The sequence below is a fragment of the Vipera ursinii genome (genome assembly GCF_947247035.1).
Source record: "Vipera ursinii genome assembly, chromosome: 2".
Classification (NCBI taxonomy): Eukaryota; Metazoa; Chordata; class Lepidosauria; order Squamata; family Viperidae; genus Vipera; species Vipera ursinii.
In genome coordinates this window covers 207,174,914-207,202,836 of record NC_139513.1, presented here as the reverse complement: position 1 = coordinate 207,202,836, position 27,923 = coordinate 207,174,914, and the positions used below count along the sequence as shown (strand labels likewise).

At 40.1% G+C, this 27,923-nt stretch overlaps 1 protein-coding gene across 4 annotated transcripts in view; it reads right to left on the bottom strand.

Moving 5' to 3' along the window:
* Positions 1-11,617: 11,617 nt before the first annotated feature.
* PTBP3 (polypyrimidine tract binding protein 3) overlaps positions 11,618-27,923 on the bottom strand; it is a 69,191-nt gene continuing 52,885 nt past the window's right edge. For all 4 annotated transcript variants that reach the window (XM_083352869.1, XM_083352867.1, XM_083352866.1 and 1 more), the window contains 7 exons: positions 27,451-27,528; positions 26,719-26,858; positions 23,365-23,398; positions 23,034-23,126; positions 22,120-22,336; positions 18,855-18,932; positions 11,618-17,410 (listed from right to left, as the gene is read on the bottom strand). In XM_083352869.1, coding sequence (XP_083208995.1) covers positions 17,278-17,410; positions 18,855-18,932; positions 22,120-22,336; positions 23,034-23,126; positions 23,365-23,398; positions 26,719-26,858; positions 27,451-27,528 — 773 coding nt within the window. In that variant the 3' untranslated portion in view covers positions 11,618-17,277. The remainder of the gene's footprint in view (positions 17,411-18,854; positions 18,933-22,119; positions 22,337-23,033; positions 23,127-23,364; positions 23,399-26,718; positions 26,859-27,450; positions 27,529-27,923) is intronic.

Genomic DNA, 27,923 nt, shown 5'->3' with positions numbered 1-27,923 from the left:
GAGTGTTGGAGCGGAGACTATTGGAAAAACTATTGGAGGGGGTTGGGAGGGGTTTTGTTTTGTTTTCTTATAAATAAAATGTACTGTAAAACTTTTCAATTAAAAAAAAAGAAATTCTCACCTTTCAGCAGAATTAAGCAGCTGGAAAAAATAAGGACGAAGCTCCCCAAAAGGCAGTTGCAAATATGATATAAGTCATTATGTAAACTCTCCCACAGATACCAGCTAAGGGTTTAAACCACAAAATACCGTATCTTGATCTTTCAGTTCTGAACTATTTTTTCGATAGGGTCATTCTATCCAAGTGGCTGTACTGATAGGAGTATCAGTTGACTTTACAAGGGAGTAGTTACTTTCTTTTTTTTGTTTTTATTGAAAAGTTTTAACATATAGTTTATCTTTAACAATCCCCCCTCCCCCTCCCCTCTCCCTCCCTCCCTACCCCTCCCCCCCTCCCCCCCCCACTTCCCAGAGCTAAATACAAGGTATAATAAAAAAAACAATCATAAACAACCATATACTAACAACCATAAACTCTAAAATCCATCACTCTCTAGCTTGTATAGGATAATACAAACCTTAATGATATTAAATATATATAGAGGGGAAAAAAAGAAAGAAATAAAGAAAGAGAAAGAGAAGGAAGACTTATTCAAATGCTACATGAAACTTCTTAACCCTATATTTGTTCTGGATATACTCAATCCATTTTCTCCATTCCATAATATAACGTTCTTGCGAGTGATCTTTCAAATAAGCCGAGATCTTTGCCATCTCTGCCAGGTCGGAAACCTTTAAAGTCCATTCTTCTATGGTCGGCAGTTCCTCTTTCTTCCAATACTGACCTATTAAAAGTCTTGCTGCCGTAATTAAATTCAACATCAACTTAGTGTCCACAACCGTAGCATCTGTGATTATTCCCAACAAGAAGAGTTGCGGGCAAAACTTTATCCTTTGCTTGAAGATCTTCTGCATATTCCACCAAATTTTTATCCAGAAGGCCTTAACCTTTTTACAAGTCCACCATACATGAAAATATGTTGCATCTTCATCACCACACCTCCAACATTTTGGTTGATAATTCGGATACATACTTGCAAGCTTTTTAGGATCTAAATGCCATCTATAAAACATTTTATAAAAGTTCTCTAAGGGGAGTAGTTACTTTCAGCTAGCAGCCAGAAAGAAGATAGCGCAGGGGTTTCTTATATGATTTCATACATTTCATTGCTGTATGATTTTTCTTTTAGCGGGTACTGTAATCCCTTTTTCAGATAGATATTTCAACAACCAAAAAAATGTTAATACGGTCAGGGACTTTTTAAAGGCTTGGGGAGTATTTCTAGCCTCTTTAACCTTTTCTCCAGAAGGTGCAACTGATAATAGTATGATTTAGAGCAGAGTTTTCAAACTGAGCAAGAAAGCAGCACGCACTGCCTTGTATGTTAAAAAAAAACCCCACCTTCAATAGTGCAGTTCTAATCCAATGAAAGGAAGCGGGGGATTCTGATGTAACACAAATAAACAACTTAGAGACTTCTAATGTAATTTGCTCACGGATCTCTTGTGTTGCCTTTGGCAACCTCCTTTCCCTTTACAAGTGTGGAAACAGCTTTTGCATTTAATTTTTACAATCAGTACCTAAATATAGCTTATGTTGACAATCTTACCTGTAAAGATAGAGGCGACATTAACTACACTCAATAGACGAGAGCGGAAAATCAACTCCACAGTTAGAGTAGAATTACACTTTATGGAGGTAGGCTTTGATGACAGAATTTTCAAGTCTGCCTCCAGGAATCCTGGAGGGAAGGAAGTCAGAGAGGCATTTGCCTAAACTGCTTCTGAATATTATTTTGTTTCCCAGATTTTAAAAAATGCTCCAGCCGCCTTGACTAAGTAACAGTTCCTACATACTTCTGTCAGGGTTACCTCCCTTATTCTCTACAGGTAGGTAGGTATCTGAGGACTAGCTGTCCAAGAAGGATCTGCCTACAATCAATGTTTGCAGAGGCATACTGTCATTTCCTGAATGGTCCAGCGAGGATTTTGCTGAGTATCAAAACCCAAGAATTCCCCACGTAGTTCAACAAAGTGTGAGACAAGGGAGTTACAAATGGCCTCCCCAATCTGGCCTTGCCTATTATTAATATGTTTTAGTTTTAGTCAGGTGGTCATCTGGAACAGCGTTCCAGATAAATCTACAAATTACAGCTTGCTTTCTTGCTTAGGTACCATCAAGTCAGTGCTAATTCTTAGCACATGGATAGATTTATTTTCTCTCCAGGAGGATCCGTCCCCAACTTATCCTTCAGGGGTTTGAATGGTGCACCTATCCCAAGGCTTTTCAACCAGTGGTATGGGTACCACCCGTGGTACATTGGCACCTAGCAGGTGGTACGTGACCATCCTAGAAAAGTGGTAGCGGGGGAGGGGAATGAGCTGAACTGGTGGCAGCACTGCACAAGCCTGAGCGAGAGATGGCTGGAGCTGCAGGGCTGTCAGGGCTCAGTGGAAGCGCCAGGATCAGCACTTCTTTGAGGCTGTCAGGGCTCAGTGGAAGCGCCAGGATCAGCGCCAGGCTCCAACTGGAGTCGGCGCTGATCCTGGCTCTTCTGCTGAGCCCAGAAGAAGCGCTGATCAGCTGGAATGTTGCAGCATATTTATGACGGTCACAGTGTCCCAGGGTCATGTGAAGTGACCAAAACCTGCTGCAACCACCCAGCAGACAGGGGTAATAAAAACCAAACACACACCCCCAGCCCACCCCCGCTGCCAATCCTCAACAGAAATGCTCACAACAATGAAAACCTCGGACAGGAGGAAGAGCGCTGCCGGGCGGGCAGGCAGGTGTCTTGCTCGGCTGTGACTTGCTGGGGCACTTTTTTCAGTGCCTTTGTAACTTCGAACAGTCACTAAGCAAACTGTTGTAAGTCAAGGACTACCTGTACTTCATCCCTTTTTTGTTTTTTTTTGGTCATCAAGTTTTTGACACCTTGCTAGGCAACTGGTGGTACTCGGATGTGGCCATATCCTAAATGTGGTACAATGGGTGAAAAAGTTGAAACGCCCTGACCTATCCTATCCCCACTGTAGTTGAGTCCATACATTTTGCTTTTGGCTGCTCTCTTTTCTTTTCTTTCAAGATAGCCAGCATAATAGATTCTTCCAGAGAGGTAGGTCTTTTTAAAGTGTGTCTGATATACGAGGCCTCTGAAGTATGATACTGTAGCTGTGGAGTGATTTGTTTGTTTTCTTAACTATCCCGTGGTATTCTCAGCAGTGTTCCCCAGCACCAAAGTCCAAAATCACCAGCACACTTTCTATTCTGCTTCTTCAAATGCCCAACTTTTGCTCTCACAGAAAAAATATGGATTTCAGATTCTCATTTCGCTTTGAGTTACGGTATGTTTTTTCTAAAACCCAAGTGCTATTCCGCTGCGAGCATTGGAGAGCATAACCAGACTGCCTTTTACTCCTGTAGTTCGGATGGTTGCTTTTGATTTGTTCGATCTACATCACGAGTACAGAAGTGGCTGTGACATTTAGGATGGAGGAAGGGGAGAAGGAGAAGAAAGACATGAGAAGTGTGCTTAAAAATAAAAGCAATAAAATAATGCTTCTGAAGAAGCTCTTACAAAACCGCTAGTTCCAAGGCCTAAAATTCTAAATGGAAGGATTGATTTCTGTATTGGGAGAAGAACTAGTTAAGCGGGGAGGGGGGAATAAGGCAATGTCCAAGGAGGAGAAGATCCCTGCACTTTTATTCGCATGGACAAACGGTCTATGGTTTGTATCAGAACAGAGCTTCTGCTATCTTACTCACCTACAGTTCACAGCAGCCTCAGCCAACCTAGTTACCCTTAAGAGATGCCGAGTGTGGCAATTTAGGAATATTAGGAGGTACATGTAATGACAGGAAATGGCCATACAACTGGCCTTGGTGGTCAAAATCGGTTGTTATGAATCTGACATTATCCCCTCGAGGTTTTTTGTTTCACCTTGTAAAGAATTATAAATTCCACAGGCCGAAAACTAGCTAACAGCTTTTGCAGCCCCATTCTGGCGAGAAGTTCCTGAATGGGCTCCTTTTTACAAGCCAAAAACAAGGGGATGTAGGTGGCAAAGTAGTGATATGGTGTCACAGGCAGGGCGTGGGTGGCAATATTTTGCTTGGGGGTGTGTTTGTTTGTTTTTAAAGAAGTTTGAGAGAACTTTTATTTTTCTACCAGCTAAACCCCCCAGTTTCAGTAGAACATCCCGTAAAGCCTTCCTATCCTTCATCAATACTGTTAGAAATGAAACACAACCGTCTTGTGTCGTGACTCGTGACATATTGCACTGGAGCAGAATTATTTGACTTTGCTCACAACTTTATTGATTAGCCCTTGGGCCATATCAAAGTACAAAGTTCCAGCAACAAACCGTCACCAAAACTAGATAAAAGCAATCCGAAATGGAATTTGATATAATACAATTTAAAATGGAATTAAAATACAATTTAAGTTAAAATAGTAATAAAATACAAATTTAAGATATAGATAAAATATGGTAACATTATATTTCGGAGTCGCCCTTACAATCTACCCCAATCAGTCCCACATATGCAGATCTTAACCGGATCATTTTGTTTAAATACTGTGCTACGTTGAATGTTATTTTCAAGTTCTGGCCGGACATAAGATAAGTTATTTTGATATGGGGATCCCAATGGGTCATTTGTTTGGTATATAGACCAAGATACCTGTCTCTCACCCTCTTATACAAACAACAGTCAAATAGGATGTGAGCCAGGTCCTCTACCTCTGCTGCTCCGCAAATGCAGAGACGCTCATTGTACGGTATAGCATGAAATCTCTTTGCTAACACTAATTTGGGGGTACCTGTATATGCCACTCCCTCTATTAACACAAACGTCTGGTAATCTTCCATCTGAGACGCGGGTAGGAAGATCCCTTGGTGCTCTCTGAACTTGGTTGTTTTCGTGTAGCTGTAGATCCAAGCTAGGTAACGACATCAGTGCTACTAAGGAGTGGGGTTTACTCTCAGTTTGCTGAAATGACCCTATGATGTCCCCACCGATAAACACTGGTCATTCTGAAATCAGTCTTAGGAGAGCTTCAGCACTGAAATCTGCAGAAAACCTTTTGTTCAAACATTACAGTCTTGTCTTTAAAAGGATAATACAATATTTTACATTCTTCCAAGCAAAAACAAACTAACAAACAAACAAAAAAAGGCATAAGTGTCTACACTGCAAGCTACCAAATAAATACGAAAGACACGGATGGTTTGGGCAGCAGTTGCCTTTTCTTAAAATAATAATAATAATATTAATATTAATATTAATAATAATAATAATAATGATGATGATGATGCAATAAAAATTATTCTTCTCTAACTCAGATAAATGGAAGTGAGCCCAGAGCCCCAGTGAATACAGATTACCCATTCACAATGGAACTTAACATTCATTTTTATACGCTGTGCTGTCGCTTGCTTCCTGCTGAAGGGCTGAGATGAGAACGGTGGAGCCTGATGAGAGAGGACTGCCATTGTGCACATGAAATAAAGAGCAAATACTGTCCTTCTGGCTTGGTTGTAATCAGATTAATTAACAATCGCCTCCTGGTTTGCTGATTAGACAAACAGGCAAGCATAAGCAATAAAGTGTGCTGGAGCAGATAGAAATGAAAAAGTGTGTGTGTGAGAGAGAGAAGAAAGAGTGGTGGGGGGGAAGGGAACCGGCTGGAGTCTCTGTTCCCATCCGAATGCTTCAGTGGTTATTGTGATGCTTGAGCATTTTTCCTGTAATAACATTGACTGCAAAGGGAATACGGCACCCGTTATGATGCAGCTGTTGTGCTAAGATTTAACTTAAACTGTAGAAATAGCCGTCAAGTGAAACCAGCACACTACAGGAGAAAGGAGGCGAGCGATGCTACAGTACATAGGAATATTAAGCAAAGCCAGACACAAACAGCAAAGCTAAGACAAGGATACGTGGCTAAAGTTAGCATCTAAACACACTGTGTCCAAATAAAAAACGTGGGACAGAATTCTGTAAGCACATTTCAAATTTCCTCCTCTCTGTTTACACCAGAGGTCTTCCTCTCTCTCTCTCCCAGAGCCTGGAGAGTTGGGTTTTTTTTTTAATGATGCTGATGCAGGAACTGTAACTATAGAGACTTCTAATAGGCTCCCTTAACACTTATTGTTTCAGCCTTTAGAATTAAAAGCAAGAAATGGTCCTTTCCCTTGTTATACCTGCTATCTGTGGGACCCCAGTGTCTGTTCTGAAGATATACTTCAGTTACCTAAGTCTCAGACAGTTACTCTCCTTTTTTACTGTCGTTATTTTTTAAAGGAATATTACATTTCAATACAGCAATACGCACCTGCACAGCTAGTCCTCCACCGACAGCTATTTGTTTAGTAACCATTCAAAGTTACAATGGCACCCCCCCCAAAAAAAAGTGACTTAAAACTGGTCTTCGCGCTTCCGGCTGACTTCCAACAAGCAAAGAGGAAGCTGGATTTGCTTAACAACTGCAATGATTCCCTTAACGGCCACGGCAAAAAAAAAGAAGTTCATCAAATTGGGGACAACTCACTTAGCAGGGGAAATTCTGGTCCCAACGATGGCCATACATCGGGGATTGCTTGTATGAAACACTAACCATTGACCCGTTTTCCTTTTCCCTCTTCGTCTTCATTCCTCTTGTGTGATTTTTTTTTTAAGTTTAGAAGCCCAATAGCAGAAATTGCTGGCTGTTTCTAACATCGTAAGCTGCTCTGGAATCCTTTTGAACAGATGGAAAATTCTGCGAGTTGAAATTTAGCCAGTCTAGAAAATGATGCCCTCCAGAACAATTACACACAGTGGTGGGATTCAGCCGGTTCGCACCAGTTCGGCAGAACCACTAGCTAATATTTTGATGCCCAGGCCCAGAGTGGACTTCCGGAAGCGGCATCCCACGCAGAGAACCGGTTGTTCCCATGTTTGAATCCCACCACTGGTTACACATGAATATAGGGGAGAAAATAGGAAAGGTACTCTTGCATAGTTTTAATGTATCTGTCTTTCAGTTAGGTTCACTAGATATTTTTTTACCCATTTCCTCAATTAATCATTGTTTTTATATATATAATTTCATCAAAGGTGTTGTTTTTTTTTTTAAAAAGATAAAAACTAAGAGAAACTAAAATGAAGTAAGAAACAAAAAAAAGAAAGAAATCAAAGAAACTTCCTGACAGTTAGAACAATTAACCAGTGGAACAACCTGCCTCCAGAAGCGGTGAATGCTCCAACTCTGGAAGTTTTTAAGAAGAGACTGGACAGCCATTTGTCTGAAATGGTATAGGGTTTACTGCCTGAGCAGGGGGTTGGACTAGATGACCTCCAAAGTCCCTTCCAACTTTATTATTATTATTATTATTATTATTATTATTATTATTATTATTATTATTATTAAGGTAAAAATTTCAAGAAAGGAAAAAAGTAATGGAAAAATAGAATTTGAAAAGACACAAGGAAGTAGCTTTACAGCACCTTCTTTAGAGGGCATTCCTTTCCTTTTTTTACGTACAGGTAAAAAGCACGTACATCTACTGCAACCAATTGGTTCAGAGGCTGTTCATTGAACTGATTAAACGAGTGGCCTTTGTTTAAAATCTGCAGCAGAGGCATAGTATGTTTTCACCTTAAAAAAATAATACAGAACTATATTTGACTCAATGTTCTTTGGATGACCTCTTATTTTGTAGTGGGGCAGAATGCCACTCTTGTATATATTCACTAGGATGTCTTTATCTCTCAGTCTCTGAAGACAACACCAATATTGATCTTTTGTGTTTGGTGAAACTGAAGGCAATTAGCTCACATGGTGTAACAAGATGGTGGGTTTGTTGTCACTGTGAGTTGTGGTGGTGGTGGGGGCACGAAGGAAGGCTCAGCCAATTTCAATGTATACATGGTTGTACTTTGACAATAAAGGTTCATTCATTCATTCAAGGCAGCAGGTAAGCAGGTGTTGATCAAAAGCATGGGGAATAGGACACATGGTGTCAGGGCTGTCATCCTGCCACATCAGTCACGCTTCGCCAGAGGCCAGTCTGCCATAAATCATAGGGGGAGGGAGTTGCGGAGAGGTGAAGGGGAGTTGGAATAAGGGGAATCAAAACTACAGCTCTTCCATCCTGTGACAGCCAGCGGCTGTTCCAAGGTCATGGAATGGAATGTGCCACCATCCAGCCCTCCAAGCCCAGGATCTGTTACCAAAACAATTTGTCTGAATGTAGTTGGATACTTTGAGATAACCAAGGGAAAGGTGGGGAGAAAGGAAAAGTTAACTAGATGCTTTGGGTGCAAAACTTCAGATCCTGCTTTGCTACTCTGTAACCACTTGGCTTTAGTAAAAGAGGCTTCTTTTTCTTACAGACCAAGTTGGGAAATGGCTTCCATTTACTTATTTGAATCCTGCAAATAGTTCCACGGCAGCAAACATATCTGGTGCACCTTCCTCCTCCTGTTTTCCCCACAACAACCCTGTGAGGTGGGTTGGGCTGAGAATGACTGGCCCAACTCATGGCCTCCCACTTTCTAGCCTGGTGCCTTAAGCACTAGCCCAGAGGTAGGCAACCTTGGCTCTTTTATGACTCATGGACTTCAACTCCCAGAATTCCTGAGCCAGCATGGCTCAGCTTGGAAACCTCTCCCTTTCCCCTCAGCGTGGCTGGCTCAGGAATTCTGGGAGTTGAAGTCCACAAGTCATAAAAGAGCTGAAGTTGCCTAGCCCTGCACTAGACCAAACTAGCTATCAACAGAGGCAATCAATCATGCTAAATACAGAAATATCCCTTATTCGACTTTCTCACAGAGAATTCCTTGTCTCTCCGGAGGTTATTCAAAGTGATGTTGGGTCAAAAAGCACATGTGTGCAAAAACAGGATAATTCATCAGTTTTACCTTCCGATATTCGACTTGTAGATGTAGTGAAAGTGCCAAAACTTGTATAATAATTTATGAAGGCTAGAACAACTGAACTAAAAGGAGAAACCATGGTGTTGTCCTCTTCTCAAAAAATGGTGTCCATCAATTCAGCTATTGTCGGAACAAGGGCTGTATTGCAGAAGTGTCCAGTTGTCTCTTCTTATTTTCTACCACCTCAGCCGAGGTCACTCAGAAAAAGGCCCCAGTATCTAGAACCCCTCCCCCCCATGCACCTGAAATCTCCAATTGACTACTAAACAACCTGTGACCTATTGGGTCATCATTTCAGAGATATTTCTTTACCTAAACAGAAAAAAAATGGATTTACTTATTTTCTAATCATTATAAATATGTAACATATGCCCTTAAGTGGCATAAACCCCTTCCTCTCTGGCACACATCCGCTTTGTTTTAAATCAGATCTGTCTTCTGCCCTTGAATTGGGCTTGGTATGGTGTGCAGATAGCTCTGCTCTGGGGGAGAATGGAGGGAGGCAATGCTCAAATTGGTGGAGGGGGTGCTGTGGTGCACGCTGGGAAGGTCCATGGTGCTCGTGAGCACAGGAAGGGCAGCAAGGATTGCTGGTGGATCTGTGCACGTGTGAGAACGCAAGGGGACTGGGGAAAGAAAGCACAGCATGGATGGATGGGAGTGCAGAAAGGCCTGGAAAGGAAGGTGCTGGTGGATGTACATGCAAGTGCAGGGAAGCTTATCAACTATGATTATAGGGTGCATGCGAATGCAAGAAGGGCCCACGAGCACAGAGGAGCCAAGAAAGGAGGGTGCTTGTAGGTGTGTGTGAACTGTGGGTGGCTAACATTAAAGCTAACATTACTACTTCAGAATTAGCAGAAGAATAGTGGATGCATTCTAACTGGATGATCCAACATCGCAATTTAATCCCGGTCCCCATTTTCATATAATATCCAGTAGACCATTGGAAGTTATTTAGGGACCTTAGTCATAGAACATTGACAAAAGGAAAATAGAGGTTTATTCTTTTTTTCATTTTTTTTTCTTTTACACTTTGCAAAACTTTCACAGCTTTCCCACAAGTTAAAGGAGCTGGAACATACTGGGCAGCTTATGAAAGCCGGATGCAATTGTTACATCACTGCCCGCTCTCATCAGGAACCTCTTGTGCAGTGTAATTATTGCCCCATCATGCTTAGCTTTCCCTCCCCCCACCATCCCTAACTTTTCTTAATGCAAAGTTAACATCTGGAGTGCAAGATGCTGAACATGCTTCAGCACAACTCTGAACTTCCAGTTCTTGATATTTATATCACACCTTTCCTCCTTCTCCAAAGAGCTTGGAATTATTATTTTATCACAATTTTTGAATTGCCCATCTCCCTCACAGGGATGCTGTAAAAAGCCCTTTCCGATGTCATCCTCAGTCAGCCTCTTAGGTAGAATGAGCGAAGACTGGGTTACCTAGTAATTTCAAATTAAAGTAGAATTTCAAAGGTCAAGTTACAACTAGTGAATTAGGAAAGAAATAAGCATTAACACATTTGTAGCAAAGGCTACTTTTAAACGGTGATTAGGGTCTGTGTGCAAGAGCTTGGACACATAAAAATGTTGAGAAAAGAGATAATGGGATGCGCCAGGGGACAAACAAATGGGAGAGATTTATGTAATTGCTGCATTGGCACGATGTCACTCCACATATGTCATCATTGCAGTCTCCTGTGACCACAGCTGGATAATGCAATGGCATTTGATAAATTCCTAGCTAGCTTGTCACTGTTAACAGTTTTGCAAATGCTTTCATGACCTTTGGAATATTCATATAATAAATTAATCAGCTATTCTTGTGTGCTTTAACTACACAGCATCGGTCTACAGCAAATACAATAGCATGACTTTGGACTAGCGGAATGGCAAGCCAATCTGGTGTCCAAAGAGAGAGGGACAAGAATATAAAATAATCTCTGTTGGGACTTCGCTAAATGTCAATGCAAAGAAAATATTTGCCCTATTTTCCTCCAGCCACTGCCCCAAATGAAACAGATTAGAGTTAAGAGGTTGGTGATGGAATTCTGACTTGCTGAAATGAACAAGGACTAAACAGTTCAGAATATTTTACTGGAGGCAAAATGTTTCTCATGTTCGCTGGCTTCAGGTGGCAAGTGATAACTTGTAACGGGTGACCTATCTGCTGTTATAGCGGTTAAGTAGGCTCAGATGGCGTGTGAACTAAACTGGATAACTATTTTTTTTCTAAAAGTATTTGTCCCAGAACAAATTAAAACAGTAAATTATTTGTCTTATATTATATATTACTTTTTATAAGGTGGTTTTGTGAAAACATGATTATCAAAGACTTGAGACAAAATCCAAAGAGAGCAAGTATAGGTGGCCAATAGAAGAAAGAAACACAAATAAAGAGACAGACATTAGCGTAACAATTAAAAAGGGAAATCTAAAGTAATAGACAAGAACGCAGAAAAATTTGAGAGTACAGATGTCATGACATTTATTAAGAGGCATGCTACAACTAGAGTTTTAGAAAAAGAGTTAGGTAGATACTCAAGTAATAATCAGCAAGTACACAAAACTTAAAAGAAATGGAATAAAACGGCAGTGTACAGAAATTCAAATTAACCATGCACTACACAGTTAGAAAATAGGTTTCTTTAATATTTCAACTTCTTTGCATTTATAACATCAAGTCATCTCAACAACACGGAATCCTTTCTCCCTTCCAATGCCACAAGCTGCTTAACAAACAAAAGCTGGTACTGTTGCTTATCAAAATATACAAGACAATTGATGTTCTTTTTATTAATAATATAAAACCATTTTATACTTGTTCCCAAAAACCTTTTTTTTTTGCCAGGTAAAAAAATGTTGTTACAAATATTTACAGCATTTTCTTGTGTTAGATGAATATTTTTACAAACTTAAAAAGGGATTTGTGAACACATGAAAAATTAGGGAATGTCTGGCTCCTGTAATTGTGTGCCTTTATTTGTCTAAATATACCCCCTTCCCTCAGATCATTTTATTTGGTTCACATTTTTAGAAAATCTTGTCTCTCGTTTCATTGATTAGTCTGTTCATCACCCACAATCACATAAAAAGGCCACTTTACACGGAGTCTTTCAAGAAAAATACCTCAAGGACAGAACTGGCAAGATGTTTCAGTAAAACCAGAGCAAGCAATCTTTGGTCATTGCAAATGAGGTGACAATCTATTCTAATGCAACATTTTGTTTGGTCAGCAACCGTATCTTGAGAAAGTGGGAGGATTGTTCCTCCAGAAACTGGAGATCGAATTGGGGAAGAATGAAAACACAATTAAAGAGATGAATTAAAAGTATAAGTGACTGGATTGTTTTCCTCCTATCCTCACTAATTAATAATGCACATTAATCCAAGAATGGGAATTTCTGCAAGAGCTCCCTTATAAAATGAGGATGAAGTATCCTCCTTACTAATTTATTATTTTCCAGGTTAAAACTTAACTGTGAGAACTGTAAAGCCAGATGTCTTGAACTCCTATATGGTGCGGCATGGTTCATGTTACAATGGTAGACAGCAAAAGAGTTTATAAACTGAAACAGTAAGCAATCAACTGCACGTAAGGTCATTATATGTTCATGGGTCATTTGGTATTTTAGTCTATATAAATACACATTTCCTTGAACACAAGAGTACTGATTTTAAAGACTGAGAGAGATAGCAAAGAAAAAAAAATACAGAATCTACTGAAGGCACATAAACTTTGGTCCCATTTTGTTTTCTTCTTTGTAAAACCCTGAAATTAAGATTTAAAGAAGCTTTTGTTTTTTAAAAAATAATTCCTAATTGTTAACAATTTGCTTTAAAAATGAAGAACAGTTTCATAGACTACATACATATTTTTGCAAAGACAATTAGGAGTTTGCTTCAAAAAACGCATTTGTGCAAACTTCAACAGTTTTCAGCACAATAATTCAGTTCTGGCAGTTATATAATTAAAATTACCAGTCCACAAAAGTGTCAAGGCAAACAAAATGGCTTTAATAAGAGTTATCTACTCAGGTCTGCTCCTTTGAAAATAGCAATATTATATATTTGTAACAAGATGAAGACTGCAATGGCACAGCTCAGATTTGCTATTCCCAGAAGTACCACTATGGTCTTACTCGGACATACTTAAATAGGCAGCAATGGAATTGGTTCACAAAATGCCCCCTACGTGCTAAACTTTAGAGTAAGTATCCATTGCAAGTGGAGCCTTTTAGTCTGGAAGAAGAGGTGCGACACAGACAACTCAAGGCTACTTTTGAAAATATAGGCACACTGAGCCTACAGAGTATCCTACAAACACAGTCAGAGTACAAAAGGTGAGAAAAGAGACAGGCACCCCAACTTCGAGCAAGGCTTCAAATTAATGTTGTTTTGACATTCGGAAACCTGCAAATATGTTGGATAGGGCAATACTGAAATTAAACCATACTAAAACTTGGGCATGTATATATCAATTATTACTAAAGACAGAATGCATGGTACGAAGACACTGTAAGAGATTGCAGCTCTGCCGGCATACTGCAGTTATCCTTCTTGAGCCAGTTTTGAAAGAAAAAAAATAAGTCTATTTTTCCCCCTAGTTTATAGTCTAAGACAGGGGTCCCCAACCCCCAATCCATGGACCAGTACTGGCCGCGGCATGGCAGCATCCGGTCCGCACAAACAAGCAGGCAGCATACAAAACCACACACCTTCCGGTCCGTGGAAAAAAACTATCTCCACGGAACCGGTCCCTGATGCCCAAAAGGTTGGGGACTTCTGGTCTAAGATATCCGGTTTGCATTTCATTGTTAAACTATGATGGCTTTACCTCTAGGAATAAGAATCCTAAGGACTGTGGGTAATTACTTGATTGAAAACTTGAGCCACTACTGTTTCAAATTAGCCCGTCTACAGCCCTGAGGTTTGAACCTGGTTGTTTCTGAAGGCATTTTAGCTCTGATGCATTGTTATCAGATGAAGAATGTGCTGCAATTCCCTATTTAGAAAGCATTTCCATCACAAATGTTGATTTATGGAACTGCAAATCCCTCTTCATAAAAGGCGCTAATCAGTTTACTAAAAGGGCACCTTTGCTACTGCTCTTATGTATAAATATGCTCTATACATTGATTAAAAACCAATTACCTTCTTCAATCCAAATACTAGAGGTCACAAAAATGCCTAACAAGGAAGATTGTTACTTCAACTGCACTTCCAAAGGAATTGTAAGGGCCACAGAGCTTTACAGCTTAAGAGAAAATAAAGGATAAAACAACAAAAAGTGATGAGAATGAACAAATAATTTGAAAAATTAATTTCCTGTACTCGGGTGCTTGATAAGGCAATATCTGCAAAAAAAAACAACCATGTTACCCAATAACCACATCCTTAATTAAGTCACTTGCTATTCTATGATAACATTTGTTGCTAATGTTCAACAGCAAACGAATAAAAGGACAAGAAAATGGTAGTATCTGTTTTTATCTTAATCCAAATTCAAGAGGTTGCCTTCCAAAACATTCCACAGGAGAAAACTAAGCTAACTATTGCTATAAATGGAATTCCTGTTTTAAACGCAAAGTCTGTACTGCCTTTTCTTATATTTGCAACTCATGGAAAAAACAAGCTTGACACATAAAACCAAACTCAAAATGTTAAACACACAAACACTACAACCATGATTTGCACAGAATATAATAAAATTATGATGAGACCTCACTAAAAGAATATATCCAAAACAAATTCCAAAACATTTGCCAGCATGTAACTATAATTGTAGGTTTAAAAACTCAAGACTGAAAGTAGGAAGTTTTATAGGAACTATGGTATTTTTTTTTTAAATCTTAAATTGACCATTTATTTCCCTTAACACTACAAAGTTGTTTTTAAGATTAGTAAAATCAATAAATTAAATGCTTGCAATGTTTATCAGCATAAAACATAAGGTATTTCACATACAACATGCGCGCGCACACACACACACACACAAAACACTCTTGATATTGTACATGTTAATGCTCACTCTCATTTTTTCCTGCTTCAGTTACATTCATCAAGTCCCTCTCTGTAGCAGCATTAAACACATGGTGACCAAGCCTAAAAATAACTTAGCAAGTTACAATACAAGGCAAATTTACTGGTTCTCTAATCCAAGAAGCTATTTAATGGCTTAGGGGGCTGTCGTCCTGAATATACTTAGAGCCGTGGTTCGTTAAAATTGATAGCATGGAAGGGAAATACTAAGGCTCATGTGCCATACCAGAATCAGGCACTCCTTTCAATCACTTTGCTAAACTAAGAAAAATGTGTTGCTGCTCTAGAGTTGGCTTGTTTTAATAATAGACTTATTATTTTCAAATAGCTGCAAGTCATAGCTAAAATGGGATCAGATCTCACTGGACACTAATGTAGCTTTACACGAAGAAACATACATGTTGACAAAACAAAACATACACATGCTAATCAAGTGTCCAAACTGTGATTATCAACAATCTTCCACGCACAACTATATAAATTTAAGGCAGCCAGTGTCTCTCACTGCGTATCCTTTCATGCTACAGCAATGTTAGTAAGAAACTTGCATTTCAAAAGTAACTTATAATTTTATCAGCTTAAAGGAGTTTAGAGATTGGTCTAAAGCTGTGAAATTCTTTTTGCCAAGCAAAAGCTGGTATTCACAGAACGATCTGACCTACCAAACCTTCCAACGACAATGAGCACACTTCATATCGTCACGTTCCATTTCTTTTTTTTAAAAAAAATCTTTGTCTCCATTTTCAAATCAATGGAAAGGATTAACCATCCTTATTGACGGAGAGGAATATTTTATAAAACAATGCATTTTTTTTCAGTAGACGTAACATCTTGAGACCCCCTCTAAAAACATTGTATTACAATCATAGAAATAACTTGAGTATACCTATATTTCACACAAAAAATAGTTAAAGATTGCATCTTTCTCTCCAAAAAGGAGTGAACATTCAGTCCTGAAGTTTTGACATTTATGAATGTAAGCCCATCTGCATTGAGCACAACAAGCCCATTGCTGTTGGGTGAAAAGAATCCTGAGACAAAATATTCTCAGAGTCAATAACTCAACAGTTAGATATCAACCGGAAACTGAGAACATTCTCTAAAGCCCAACAAGGGCATCACTCAACTGCAACCCCTAAAATATTGTGAAGGGGCCTAGAAGCAGGTGCACTGAGTTATCTTCATTCCCAACCTACCCATCCCTATACCAAAGCACCAAAATCTGGTTTGACTATTACTTATTTAAAAACATCTTTAAAATCACCAAATGTTTAAAAACTAAAGACAAAGGGGAAAAATTTCACAAAGCCACAATACAGTTAAAGATACTTCAGATAAAACTCTAAACTATTATATCATTTATAAGCACGTAATAAGGCACATAAGAAATTAAGTAAATACACAGTAATTCTGATTTAAGTATTAGAGATTATAGTGGTACAAAAAAACCCTTGAGGCTTAATTTTCTAAGTTTAAACAAGACCTTACCAAAAAAATAATTTTTCTAAAAATTTGTCAAACCATATGACAGACCTGATTTTTTTTTCCTTAGGAGTGTAAACAATTATTTTTCTGAAAGAAATGTACAAAACTTTGAAATCAGGACATATTTCTTCTTTCATTTTCTCCAATATCTCATTACTCTTCATCTCACAGTAACAACAGTTATCTCTCATACCGTGATTTAATGCCTAGTTAGAACTGTCAACAGGGTCACCTTAGGACAATTTATCTGTGTGGGTTACAGAATTTATTGGATATCATAACATTACTCCAATGAGAAATAAGGCACTGCCTTTCCTCCAATATTTTCAATAGAGAACGATTAAAACATTAATTGGTAAAAAAAAACTATTCCCACCAAAATATTTTGGATGTAACTGATGAATAAAGTAATTTGCCAAAATTATTTTTAAAAACATTCCATCGAGCGCATTGTTTGATATGGAACACAAATATTGTCTGGGAATAAAAGCTTAGATGATGTTCCTGAAATCACCCCCCCCCCACCACCAAAAAAATGGTTCTGCTAAAGAAGGTAAGATTATCAACAGAAAAATTTGTGGAGGACCATTTGCCATTACAGCAAAAGGTGAACCCACAATTTGTTACAATGTACAGAATTACACATGACGCACACAAGTTTCGTTGTTCAAGGATGCCGCCTTGGTTTGGCCTATTATGGTCTCTGCCTGAAAGTTTTCACTGGAACTTAACGGCAACGCCTTGAACTCCTCAATGCATCAGATTCAGATTGTAGATTTAGAAAAGGAAACTCTGAGGTGATGATTTTCTCCAAGATCGTGATTATGAAGCTCAGTCAGGGCTTGGATTGCTTCTTCCATAGTGCCCAATTGGATAAGAGCCATTTTGCGGTCTTTTCTGGAAACAAAAAGGGTAACAAGTTCATATATTTGTAATGCCCCATTCTGCCTGTATAGTACTTATTTCTAAAAATCTTCAGAGGTTCTTCATTCTGCTTACATTGCAAGAGAAAAAACAATGCTAAAAATCTTGGTTGTTAAGACTACTTCTGATTCTCCCCCCCCCTCTTCTATTTCAGCAACCTTTCAGGGTTATTTTTATTTATTTTTTATTTTATTACATTTATATACCGCCCTTTCCCGAAGGACTCAGGGCGGTTTACAGGGTAAATTAAAAACCAAGATACAAAAGTTAAAAACAAGTTTAAAAAGAAATTACATTTGTCCCTGTATAAATAAAACCCCAGTTAAAATAAAATTAATCCTCAGCCTGGGCCAGAGAGCTCGAAGAGCCAGGTCTTCAGGTCCCGGCAGAATGACCGGAGGTCGGGGGCAGTCCTCAGCTCCACTGGCAGCTGGTTCCAAAGGGCAGGCGCCCCCACTGAGAAGGCCCTATCCCTGGGTGTTGTCCGCCGGCAATCTCTTACCGGTGGCACCCTGAGAAGACCCTCCCTGTGGGAGCGCACTGGACGAAGGGAACCTGATGCCAGCAGGTGTTCCCTCAGATATCCCGGACCCAAGCCATTTAGGGCTTTATAGGTCATCACCAGCACCTTGAATCTGGTTGGCGGCCTGGGTTGGCGGCCTGGGGGTAGGTGGGGGGGGTGGAGGCACCTTTATGCGTGCGAGCACGCGCCCGTGCAAACGAGGCCGTGCACGCACAAATGGGGCCGTGATTGTGTGCGTAATACGAATGGTGCCACGAGCGCCCATGAGATGCTCGGGAAATGCTAGCGCCCATGAATGCCGTGATGGTAGCGCGAATAGGGAGGTTGTGCTTGCAGTGACAATAGTGCCGGCATGATGCCGCATCGCTAGCTTGAGTGGGAGAAGGGTTGCTGGTGGCGATGCTAGCACCCGCTTGACGCTCACAACATTGCTAACGCCTACGCGACGTCACGACACTAGCATGAGGGGAGTACACTCATGGCAACACTAGCAACCACCCGATGCTCACGGCATTGCTAGTGCCCATGCGATGCCACAACGCTAGTGCGAGTGGGGGGGGTGCAAGCGTGCACATGCGTGTGCGCTGGCCAGCCACTCACGCAGCCCAGTGGCCAACAGCCCATGGCCCAATAACAGGCCGCGGACCACAGGTTGATGACCCGTGCTAAAGCATGCTACTGTTAATTCTGTTAAAGCAAACTCTTTTCAGCTTCCCAGTTCTATGCTTTTAATTTCAGTAAAGGAAATTCAAAGATACAACCAAGCTTTTAAGTTTATGTAACTATGTTCCTTCCTCTCTTCCTGAGATCAACCAATATTAATTCAATATCATATGATCTTTTCCTATCCTTATGGATAGCAAGAATGCATTCTTTACACAATGTACAACTTACGGAAAGAATTTGAAGGCTTTCACAGTACACCCAGTACCAGCAAAAAGATTCTTCAGGTCATCCACTGTGATAGAAGGCCTGTAACATAGAATTAAGTGCCCAACGTTAGCAAATATTCATGGAATCTAAAAAGAAAAATATTCTTCCCATTTGCACTGAACAATAAGATAACCTTGTGCTGATGACACCAATCTCCCACTTTTCCTCAGGATATTCTTATCTCATTAGATAAGCCAGCCCATAAGTAAGGCAAGTGTGAGCAGAACCAGTATAAAAATTCTATTTTCAGCCTCCTCCTTTAGCAATATCTAAATACAGTTTCAAGGTACATAAAAACATTACCAATTATCATGGAGCCAGGCGTGATGGGATGTGCTGGCATGGCCCATCTGCTCAGGTCTCTAATCAGCCTGCACTGCAGCTATTTCTCTCCCAGCTCTTGCTCTGCCTATGGTGCTTTTGCTTTCCGAATGCCTTTCGTATCTTTCACCCCCACCTCCATTTTTGAAAACTCCTCTCCAGGCTTTCAACAAGGACAGGGACAACTATTTGATTTGGGGAAAGAAGAAGGGATTCCGCCCCCATTATTCCCCTTTAGCATTTTTACTTTCAGAAGCAGCATCTCCGCTGTTTCTCCTTGCAGTATCCAGAACATAAGAAATGTAAATTGGGCTTTTGGGGGGGGGCTTATTTTGTTGTTGCCTCCATTTGTCAGTTTCAATTACTCATGTGCAAACAGAGGCAGGGACATCTTAACCCAGCTAGTTCATTTTTCTGCTTTGACAGAATTTAGCTTGTTGCACAATCAAGGCAGAATCTGACTCTTTTCTCCCAGAAGCTACCCTGAACAGCGGAGAAGTGAATTTCAGTGATACCCAGCAAGACTCTGTCCAATCTTGCTGCAGATTGGTGGATATTTTCCCTCCAGATTTGTGAGTTACGGAAAGAATAATCATCTTGCCTGTAAGAATTGGCCCGCTCATAGTTCAAAACAACCTCCAGCACTAACTCAGAAAAGTTCAGTATAGTGATAGGGATTGCCTAGGCCAGGGGTAGGCAACCTCGGCTCTTTTATGACTCATGGACTTCAACTCCCAGAATTCCTGAGTCAGCTGGCTCAGGAATTCTGGGAGTTGAAGTCCATGAGTCATAAAAGAGCCGAGGTTGCCTACCCCTGGCCTAGGGCGATGTTTGCCAGCCATGGCAACTTCCAGATATATAGATTTCAACTCTCAGCATTCTCATTAGTGGCCATATTCGCTGGGGAGTTGCAAATCCTTACATCCGGAAATGGCCATGTTTGGGAAATGCTGGTCTGGGGGACAGTATATGTTCTATCCGCATTGTTTTGGGCCAGCTGAAGGATGAGTAGATAGCACTTTAATTCAGAGGTCCATTACAGTATCAGGTGCATCAAGTGACACCAATCCATGACTGTTTATGACACAATAGAGCAGGGGGTCTTCAAACCTGGCCCTTTTACGACTTGTGGACTTCAACTCCCAGAATTCCTCAGCCAGGCATGCTGGCTGAGGAATTCTGGGAGTTGAAGTCCACAAGTCGTAAAAGGGCCAAGTTTGAAGACCCCTGCAATAGAGGGTTAGTATTAAAGTTGTCAAGAGGATTTTTTTTTTGGTCATTGCATCAAATGAATACATTTCCCTCTGAAAATAAAACAATAGTCTTTAGATTATGAAGGCCAAGAATGGAAACAATTTTATTCTTGCAGGAGTCAAATTACCTTGAGCTAAGGCACTATGCCTTATGTCCCTCATTCCATGCCAAATGTACCCCTTTGGCTGGAACTGGGCTGTGTCTCTGGGTAAACCAGCACGAAAATGCAATACAGACTAACATGGATTTTCTGCTATAGGTCCTTTATTCCGTTAATGCTTGTAGGTGCATTTGCCTCCTGGAAAAAGGTATAACCCCAGATTTGCCTCACAGCGGCTTTCAACTCAATCCCTGCTAATATTTAGACTAGGGAAACAGGTCAAATTATATTTGATTTGGATATGTAGAATGATAAAGTCCCAGATTACAAATGGGGCCTATAGACTTTTTGCTATTCCTAAAGTTTTCTCCACCAGTCTCTCCTATTTTAATATTTACAACAAGGCTTAAGATTTTGCCATTACATGTTTAGTATAAAAGGTATCACACACTACTGGCCATGTTTGAATGAGATCATTGCAACAATTTTAAATGTCTTATTGTGCTTCCCTTGATATCATAGGAGCACTTGACACTCCAAGTTAATATTTCCCTACTTACTAACTGTACAGGTTGGCCTGATATTGAAGTTGCACACCTTTTCCTCAGATATCGATCTAGTGAGATCTCTATTCTCAAAAACTTGTCAAATTTTGTTCAAGTGCAATTGCTGTTAGAAGATGCTGGATTTGAATTATGCTCAAGCTTGGATGTTCTGGCTAAATATGTCTTGCACAGAAGACTGTCAATATTTATGATTGTCACTACATCTACCATCTCTAATATGCTAATTTTTCATCTAGTTTTATTAGCTAATAGTTTTTACTGCTTTCCCTTTGGTCCCTAACTGTAACCAAATAAAACTCTCACAGATAATTAAAGCTTTTTATAGGCCTGTGGCATTATAAATACATTTTATGGTACAACATTGCGATGCGACAGCGCTAGGTCGTATTTAGGGCAAAAAAGAAAAAAAGGTTCTTGTGATTACTGCACCACTCTGATGTTTCTAATCTACTCTACAAATTATTTAATTTATGCACACGAAACTACAACTTATAAACAGGCACAAGAATTCTGTGATTCAGATACCAGTAGATTTCAGAAACAGCTTTCCTCTCATGTAGAACAAACTGCTACTGGCAAAAAGAAACTTCAGAAAAAACGACCCCGTGTGCAAATTTATAAATTCAGGGTTGTTGCTTTTGTTGCTGTTGTTTTGCAATATTATCATATCCTAGTAATAAAATTGGCAGGACAATAATACAATGGACTCTGGATGCCCCAAATGTAATGAGAAACACCTTTTTTTTCAAAATGTTCTCTTCAAACTCAGAAGTGGGAGTTTTTGCCACTATCACAAACTCAGAAGCGTGTGCCATGACCAACCTCTCAAGTCAGCTACTCCTATCCTGAACTGGCCTATAATGCAGCAGATTCCCTCAAGCATCTGATGAAGAGGGCAACAAATCACATTTTTAGGCTTGAGAGGAAAGGAGGGAGACACAACAGCCCTCTTGAGCAAGCCTTCCTTATATCTGGACGTACTTACGGAATGTTGGAGAGGTGAAGAGTGGCAGATGGAGGGAAGATATTTTGGAAATTTTTGGAGCCAGGCTTCTTAAAGCGATGCAAAGGGCTATTGCCATAGTCCTTGGTTAGGCCCTGGTCCTCTTGACCCTCACGAGGGAGCTGTACTGTTTGATGCTTTGAGAGTGTAATACGGAGTGTTTTCCCATATAGTTTTTGTCCACTTAAATGATTCATGGCTGAAGTATTTAAGACAATGAAGTTAAGATTGGGGAAAATTAAATAAAAAGATACTGTACCAAGGGGTACTTTTAAAAGATCTGTTCCAATAATCAGTTAGTATATTAGAGTCACTTTTTGCTAATTTTCAACTACGCTGATTTCCAGTATGCTATTTGCAGCAAAAATAGCAATAGCAACAGCACTTAGGTTTATATACCATTTCATAGTGCCCCCCCAAAATCTGGGTCCTCGTTTTACCAGCCGTGGAAGTATGGAAGGATGAGTCAACCTTCAGCCGGTCAGGATCAAACTCCTGTCAGTGGGCAGAGTCAGCCTGCAATACTGCATTATAACCACTGCACCACCATGTTTGTTTCATTTTATAATGTTTCTGAATTAGGATCAGGTGTACTCTAGTTATTATTTACAAGAGAAGCAGATCACTATGCACAATTAATAAAGTATAGCAAATGAAGCATGCATTAACTTCACATTGAAGAATCTTCAGTTGAAAAAAACCAAATGAATTTTTAATCAAATGAAAATCAATATCTTGTTGCAGAGGTAAAAGCAGCAGTAACATTTAACTTCAATTCTTAAGAGTTTTGCTGTTTGTTTTTGAAAAAAGAAAAACTATAATGTTTACTATAAAGTAAATGAAATAAGCAGTTTATACAATGCAATCACACTATATTTGATTAGCACTGTTCATACCTAGTTGGGCTTGAGTTGCATCTGCCATTTGAACTAAGGCATTTTCCTTCTTATTAAACATGATTTTTACACGGTGGACATCACCATAAACACCTGCAAAGTAAAATGCATTTGAATTCACATATACAAAACAACACAGATATGAAAATCTACAAGTCAGATAGATTCTAATTATTATTTACAAAAGAATCAGGTTCCTATAAATAAACAAATATACAGATGTCACCCAATATTTTTAAGAACACAAAGCAATTACAATTTGTATTTCAACATGAAATATTAGCTTCTCAAGAGAATGTTATGTATTTTTGTATATAGAAACTAAACTTACCAAACAAGATAAAAAGCCCATCTGGTGTGATTGCCTGCACAGAATAACAAGACAACCATTTTGTAATATGTAATTTGTAAATCTGGAATTATCATATAGTTACTGTGTATGTTTGTTTCAACATATTCTATACTGTAGTACTGTATATAATTCACATCATTTAGCCATGTTTCTTATTGGTTAAGACCATATGATTGTTTAGATAGCATAAATCAGGAGGTGAGGGAGGATCCCTTGCAGGGTCGTGCCGAGGAGTTTAACCAACATCTGTCGGACAAAATCGCTCGGATTCGGACCGGTCTGGACTCTGACTGGGCAGAGTCTGACGATCAGGACACGGGCGGTCTTGTCGATATCACCTGGGAGGAGTTTGATTCTGTGACTCCGGAGGAAGTGGACAGGATCATGGGGAGGCTGAGCACCACCACATGTTTATTGGACCCGTGCCCTTCCTGGCTGGTCTATGCAGCCCGGGAGAGGACACGCAGCTGGTTCCAGGCAGTTATATCGGCTTCTCTGAGTGAGGGTATCTTCCCCGCCGTCTTGAAGGAGGCGGTGGTGAGGCCTCTCCTCAAGAAGCCTGCCCTGGACCCAGCTGTATTGAACAACTTTCGTCCTGTCTCCAACCTTCGCTTTCTTGCGAAGGTTGTTGAGAGTGTGGTGGCGCATCAGCTCCCTCTGGTCCTGGATGAAGCGGATTATCTAGACCCGTACCAATCGGGTTTCAGGCCCAGGCACAGCACGGAGACGGCATTGGTCGCGCTGGTGAATGATCTCTGGAGGGCTCGGGACAGGGGGCATTCCTCTGTTCTAGTCCTATTAGACCTCTCGGCGGCTTTCGATACCATCGACCATGGTATCTTGCTGCGGCGTCTCAGGGGACTGGGAGTGGGAGGCACAGTTTTACAGTGGTTCTCCTCCTATCTCTTGGGACGTTCGCAGTCGGTGTTGGCAGGGGGGCAGAGGTCGACCGCGAGGTCTCTCATTTGTGGAGTTCCTCAGGGGTCGGTCCTCTCGCCTCTCCTGTTCAACATCTATATGAAACCGCTGGGTGAGATCATTCGTGGCTTTGGAGTTGGGTATCATCAGTACGCTGATGATACCCAACTTTTCTTTTCGACCCCAAACCACCCCAGTGATGCCCTCAACGTGATGTCCCGTTGCCTGGAGGCGGTTCGGGTCTGGATGGGGAGGAACAGACTTCAACTCAACCCCGACAAGACTGAGTGGCTTTGCATACCTTCATCCCGGGTCTATTCGGACATTCCACCTCTGGCTATGGGGGGTGAACTATTACCCCCCGTAGATAGGGCTCGCAACTTGGGAGTCCTCCTAGATTCACGGCTCACCTTGGAAGACCATATAGGAGCTGTGACTAGGGGGGCCTTCACCCAGGTTCGCCTGGTGCGCCAGTTGCGGCCCTATCTTAGCCGGGATGATTTGTGCACGGTCACTCATGCGCTCATGTCCTCTCGTCTGGACTACTGCAACGCTCTCTACATGGGGCTGCCCTTGAGGACCACCCGGAAGCTCCAACTGGTACAGAATGCAGCCGCGAGAGTTGTGTTGGGAGTCTCCCGATACTCCCACGTTACACCTCTGCTCCGTGAGCTGCATTGGTTGCCAGTTGTCTTCCGGGTGAGATTCAAGGTACTGGTAACGGTGTTTAAAGCCCTCCATGGCATGGGGCCGGAGTACCTTAGGGAACATCTGCTGCCGGCATCAAGCTCCCTGCGCCCTGTGCGTTCCCACAGAGAGGGCCTCCTCAGGGTGCCACCGATCAGAGAATGTCGATTGGTGGCCCCCAGGGGGAGATCCTTCTCTGTGGGCGCTCCGGAGCTGTGGAATCAGCTACCGGTAGAGCTCCGGATGGCGCCCGATCTTCGCTCCTTTTGTCGCGATCTCAAGACATTTTTGTTTGTACAAGCTGGCCTAGCCTGATGGGGATCGGTGGGGTTGTTTTATCTTTGGTCTCTTAATTTTATCTTGGGGTTTTTAGAATTGTACTCCTATTGTTTTAACTAGGGCAACTGTTTAATCTCTTTTTAATGTTTGTATTTGGTATTTTATTCTGCCCTGTGAACCGCCCTGAGTCCTCAGGGAGAAGGGCGGTATATAAATGTTATTAAATTAAATTAAATTAAATTTAATTATAATAGTTGGCAGTTCAACTAAGTGTAAAATGAGATACTGGGGGCTGCAATATTATTAAAATCAGCTTTGGCATATATCTATGGCTGAATTTAAATGTATTTTTATTGGGAAAAGAGAATTGTTCTGGCACTAGAAAGTTTAATATCTTTTTATACAACCTGCCATAACTGTATCAGATAGTCCAGATCATAAGGAAGTACAGTACAAGGAACTGGAATGTCTGGTACACCAATGTAATAAAGGCAATTCTGGCCATATGTCATGTTATTATACATTTACAATTAATTACAAAATACTTTTGCATGTCACAACTTCTTAAGAAAAAAGTGGCAAGTTCAGTTAATAGTAAAAATGTAATGGGTTATTAACAATGGGGATATGTATTATAATATTTCCTTTTGAAAATCAGTTACTTAATATACTGATTTTGTTCTGAAAGAATCAGTGGTTTTTGAGGATGCTTACATTCTTTTACCAGCTATTCAGAAAGTAACAGGAAGACAATGGAAAATGTCACTGCTTTTATAGACACACGCGCAGACACAAACCTTGATAACTACAGGGTTGGAATGACTCTCATGTTCAGTGAATTATCCAATGGTGTGAAGACCTTACCTCTTTTTCTTTATTTGAGCAAATACTTCAGTAGGAGTCGAACTTGGAGGATTACTTAATATTTGTATTTATTAAGTTTCTATGTTTAATTACCCCCTTTCCTTGTTTTCAAGTGCACTTGACAGAGGTTAATTAAGGACATGAATGTCACATTAGCATGCATATATATATATATATATATATATATATATATATATATATATATATATATATATATATATGTTTTCTGAGGTTTTCGCGGGTGTTTGTATGTGTGTGTGTGTATACACATATGTATATGTGTGTATACACATATACATATACACACATATATACATACACATACATATATATATATATATATATATATATATATATATATATATATATACACACACACACACATACAAATACACACGTATATACACATGTATACATATACATACATACATACACACACACACACGGATGGGTTTTTTTGTTTACAATGTAAGATATATATTCTTTTTGTGGGTTTGTGACTTTTTTCTTTTCCAAAAGAATAAAAACGATTAAAACAAAAACTATGTTTGAGCTGGGGCATATGCACGTGTGTGTTAGCCTTACATCAGGATTAAGATTGCTAACAAGTAACACAGAATTTCCAGGCAATCCTGTAACTCCTGAGAGACCCATCCGCCCAGTCATTGCAGAGGTGGAAATTGCAAGAGGACCAAGTGCGCCAGGAACAGCCGAGACCGATAAACCTGGAACAGCCAAGAGTTCCAAAAAAGCATTTCAGTAAAAACAAAGGTAACTTCATTTTTTTATTTCTCATATTAAAAGTACATTTAATCTGGAAATGCACAGCAATCTATTTCTCCTCACTGGATTAAATATCATAGCTTATGTCTAAATTCCATTTTGAAACAGCAAACTGAATCAAATCAAACTCTCATCCCAATCTTTTAAACTTCTCCCCATGCTTTATGGAAGAAGGATTCCTTCAAAATGCCATATTACTCAAGACTTGGATTCTCGTGTTTCCTGCTAGCAGTTATATGTGGATAAAACACTCTCTTATACTGACCTGCCCGATTACAATCGAATAACTTAAAATTTTCTAACTGGAATTCAAAACATCAGGTACAGAAAAATAGTCAAGCAATATCAAAAGCTATATTTTTAGTGCTTCATTAATGCGCTGTTAAATAAAATAAAATAACACCACGTGACCCACACTATTAAAAAGCAGCCAACACATTTGTCGGCTTTTGGTTCTAATAAATATTTAACAAACCGAAACGAAATATTAAAGGAAGAAAAATCAGATATTTGCTATACTAAGAAAGACTTTACCTGCAGCTTGGGGGAAGCCAATGGCAGGAGCAAAGCCAGCTGCCCCTGCGTATGGTGAGGAGATGATACTTGGAGTGCCTGAAATAAGGAAAACAAATTAGCCCAGATTGCAGAAGGTTAATTTCTAGAGAAAGTAAAAAGTTACTCAACTCCTAAAGGAAAGATTTTTGTCTTAAGACTTATTGCATGGGATGAATATATCCCCTGTTCAATTCAGTTTGTGTGATTCTCTGCTCTGCTTCTATTTGAAGCCTATACTGTCAATTAAGTGATGAATAACAGCTGTACAATCTTCTTCCTCAAGATGGGTATAATTCCAATAGGCATTTTAGGATCCGCTTCTCTCACAGGACACTGAAGAACCAAAAACCCAAGTGCAAACAGCATGTACACATGTTAACCTTTGTCTGTAGTTTATTAACAAGGGCCATGTGCTTCATTTTTCTTTTTATGTTAAATTAGACGATTAGATT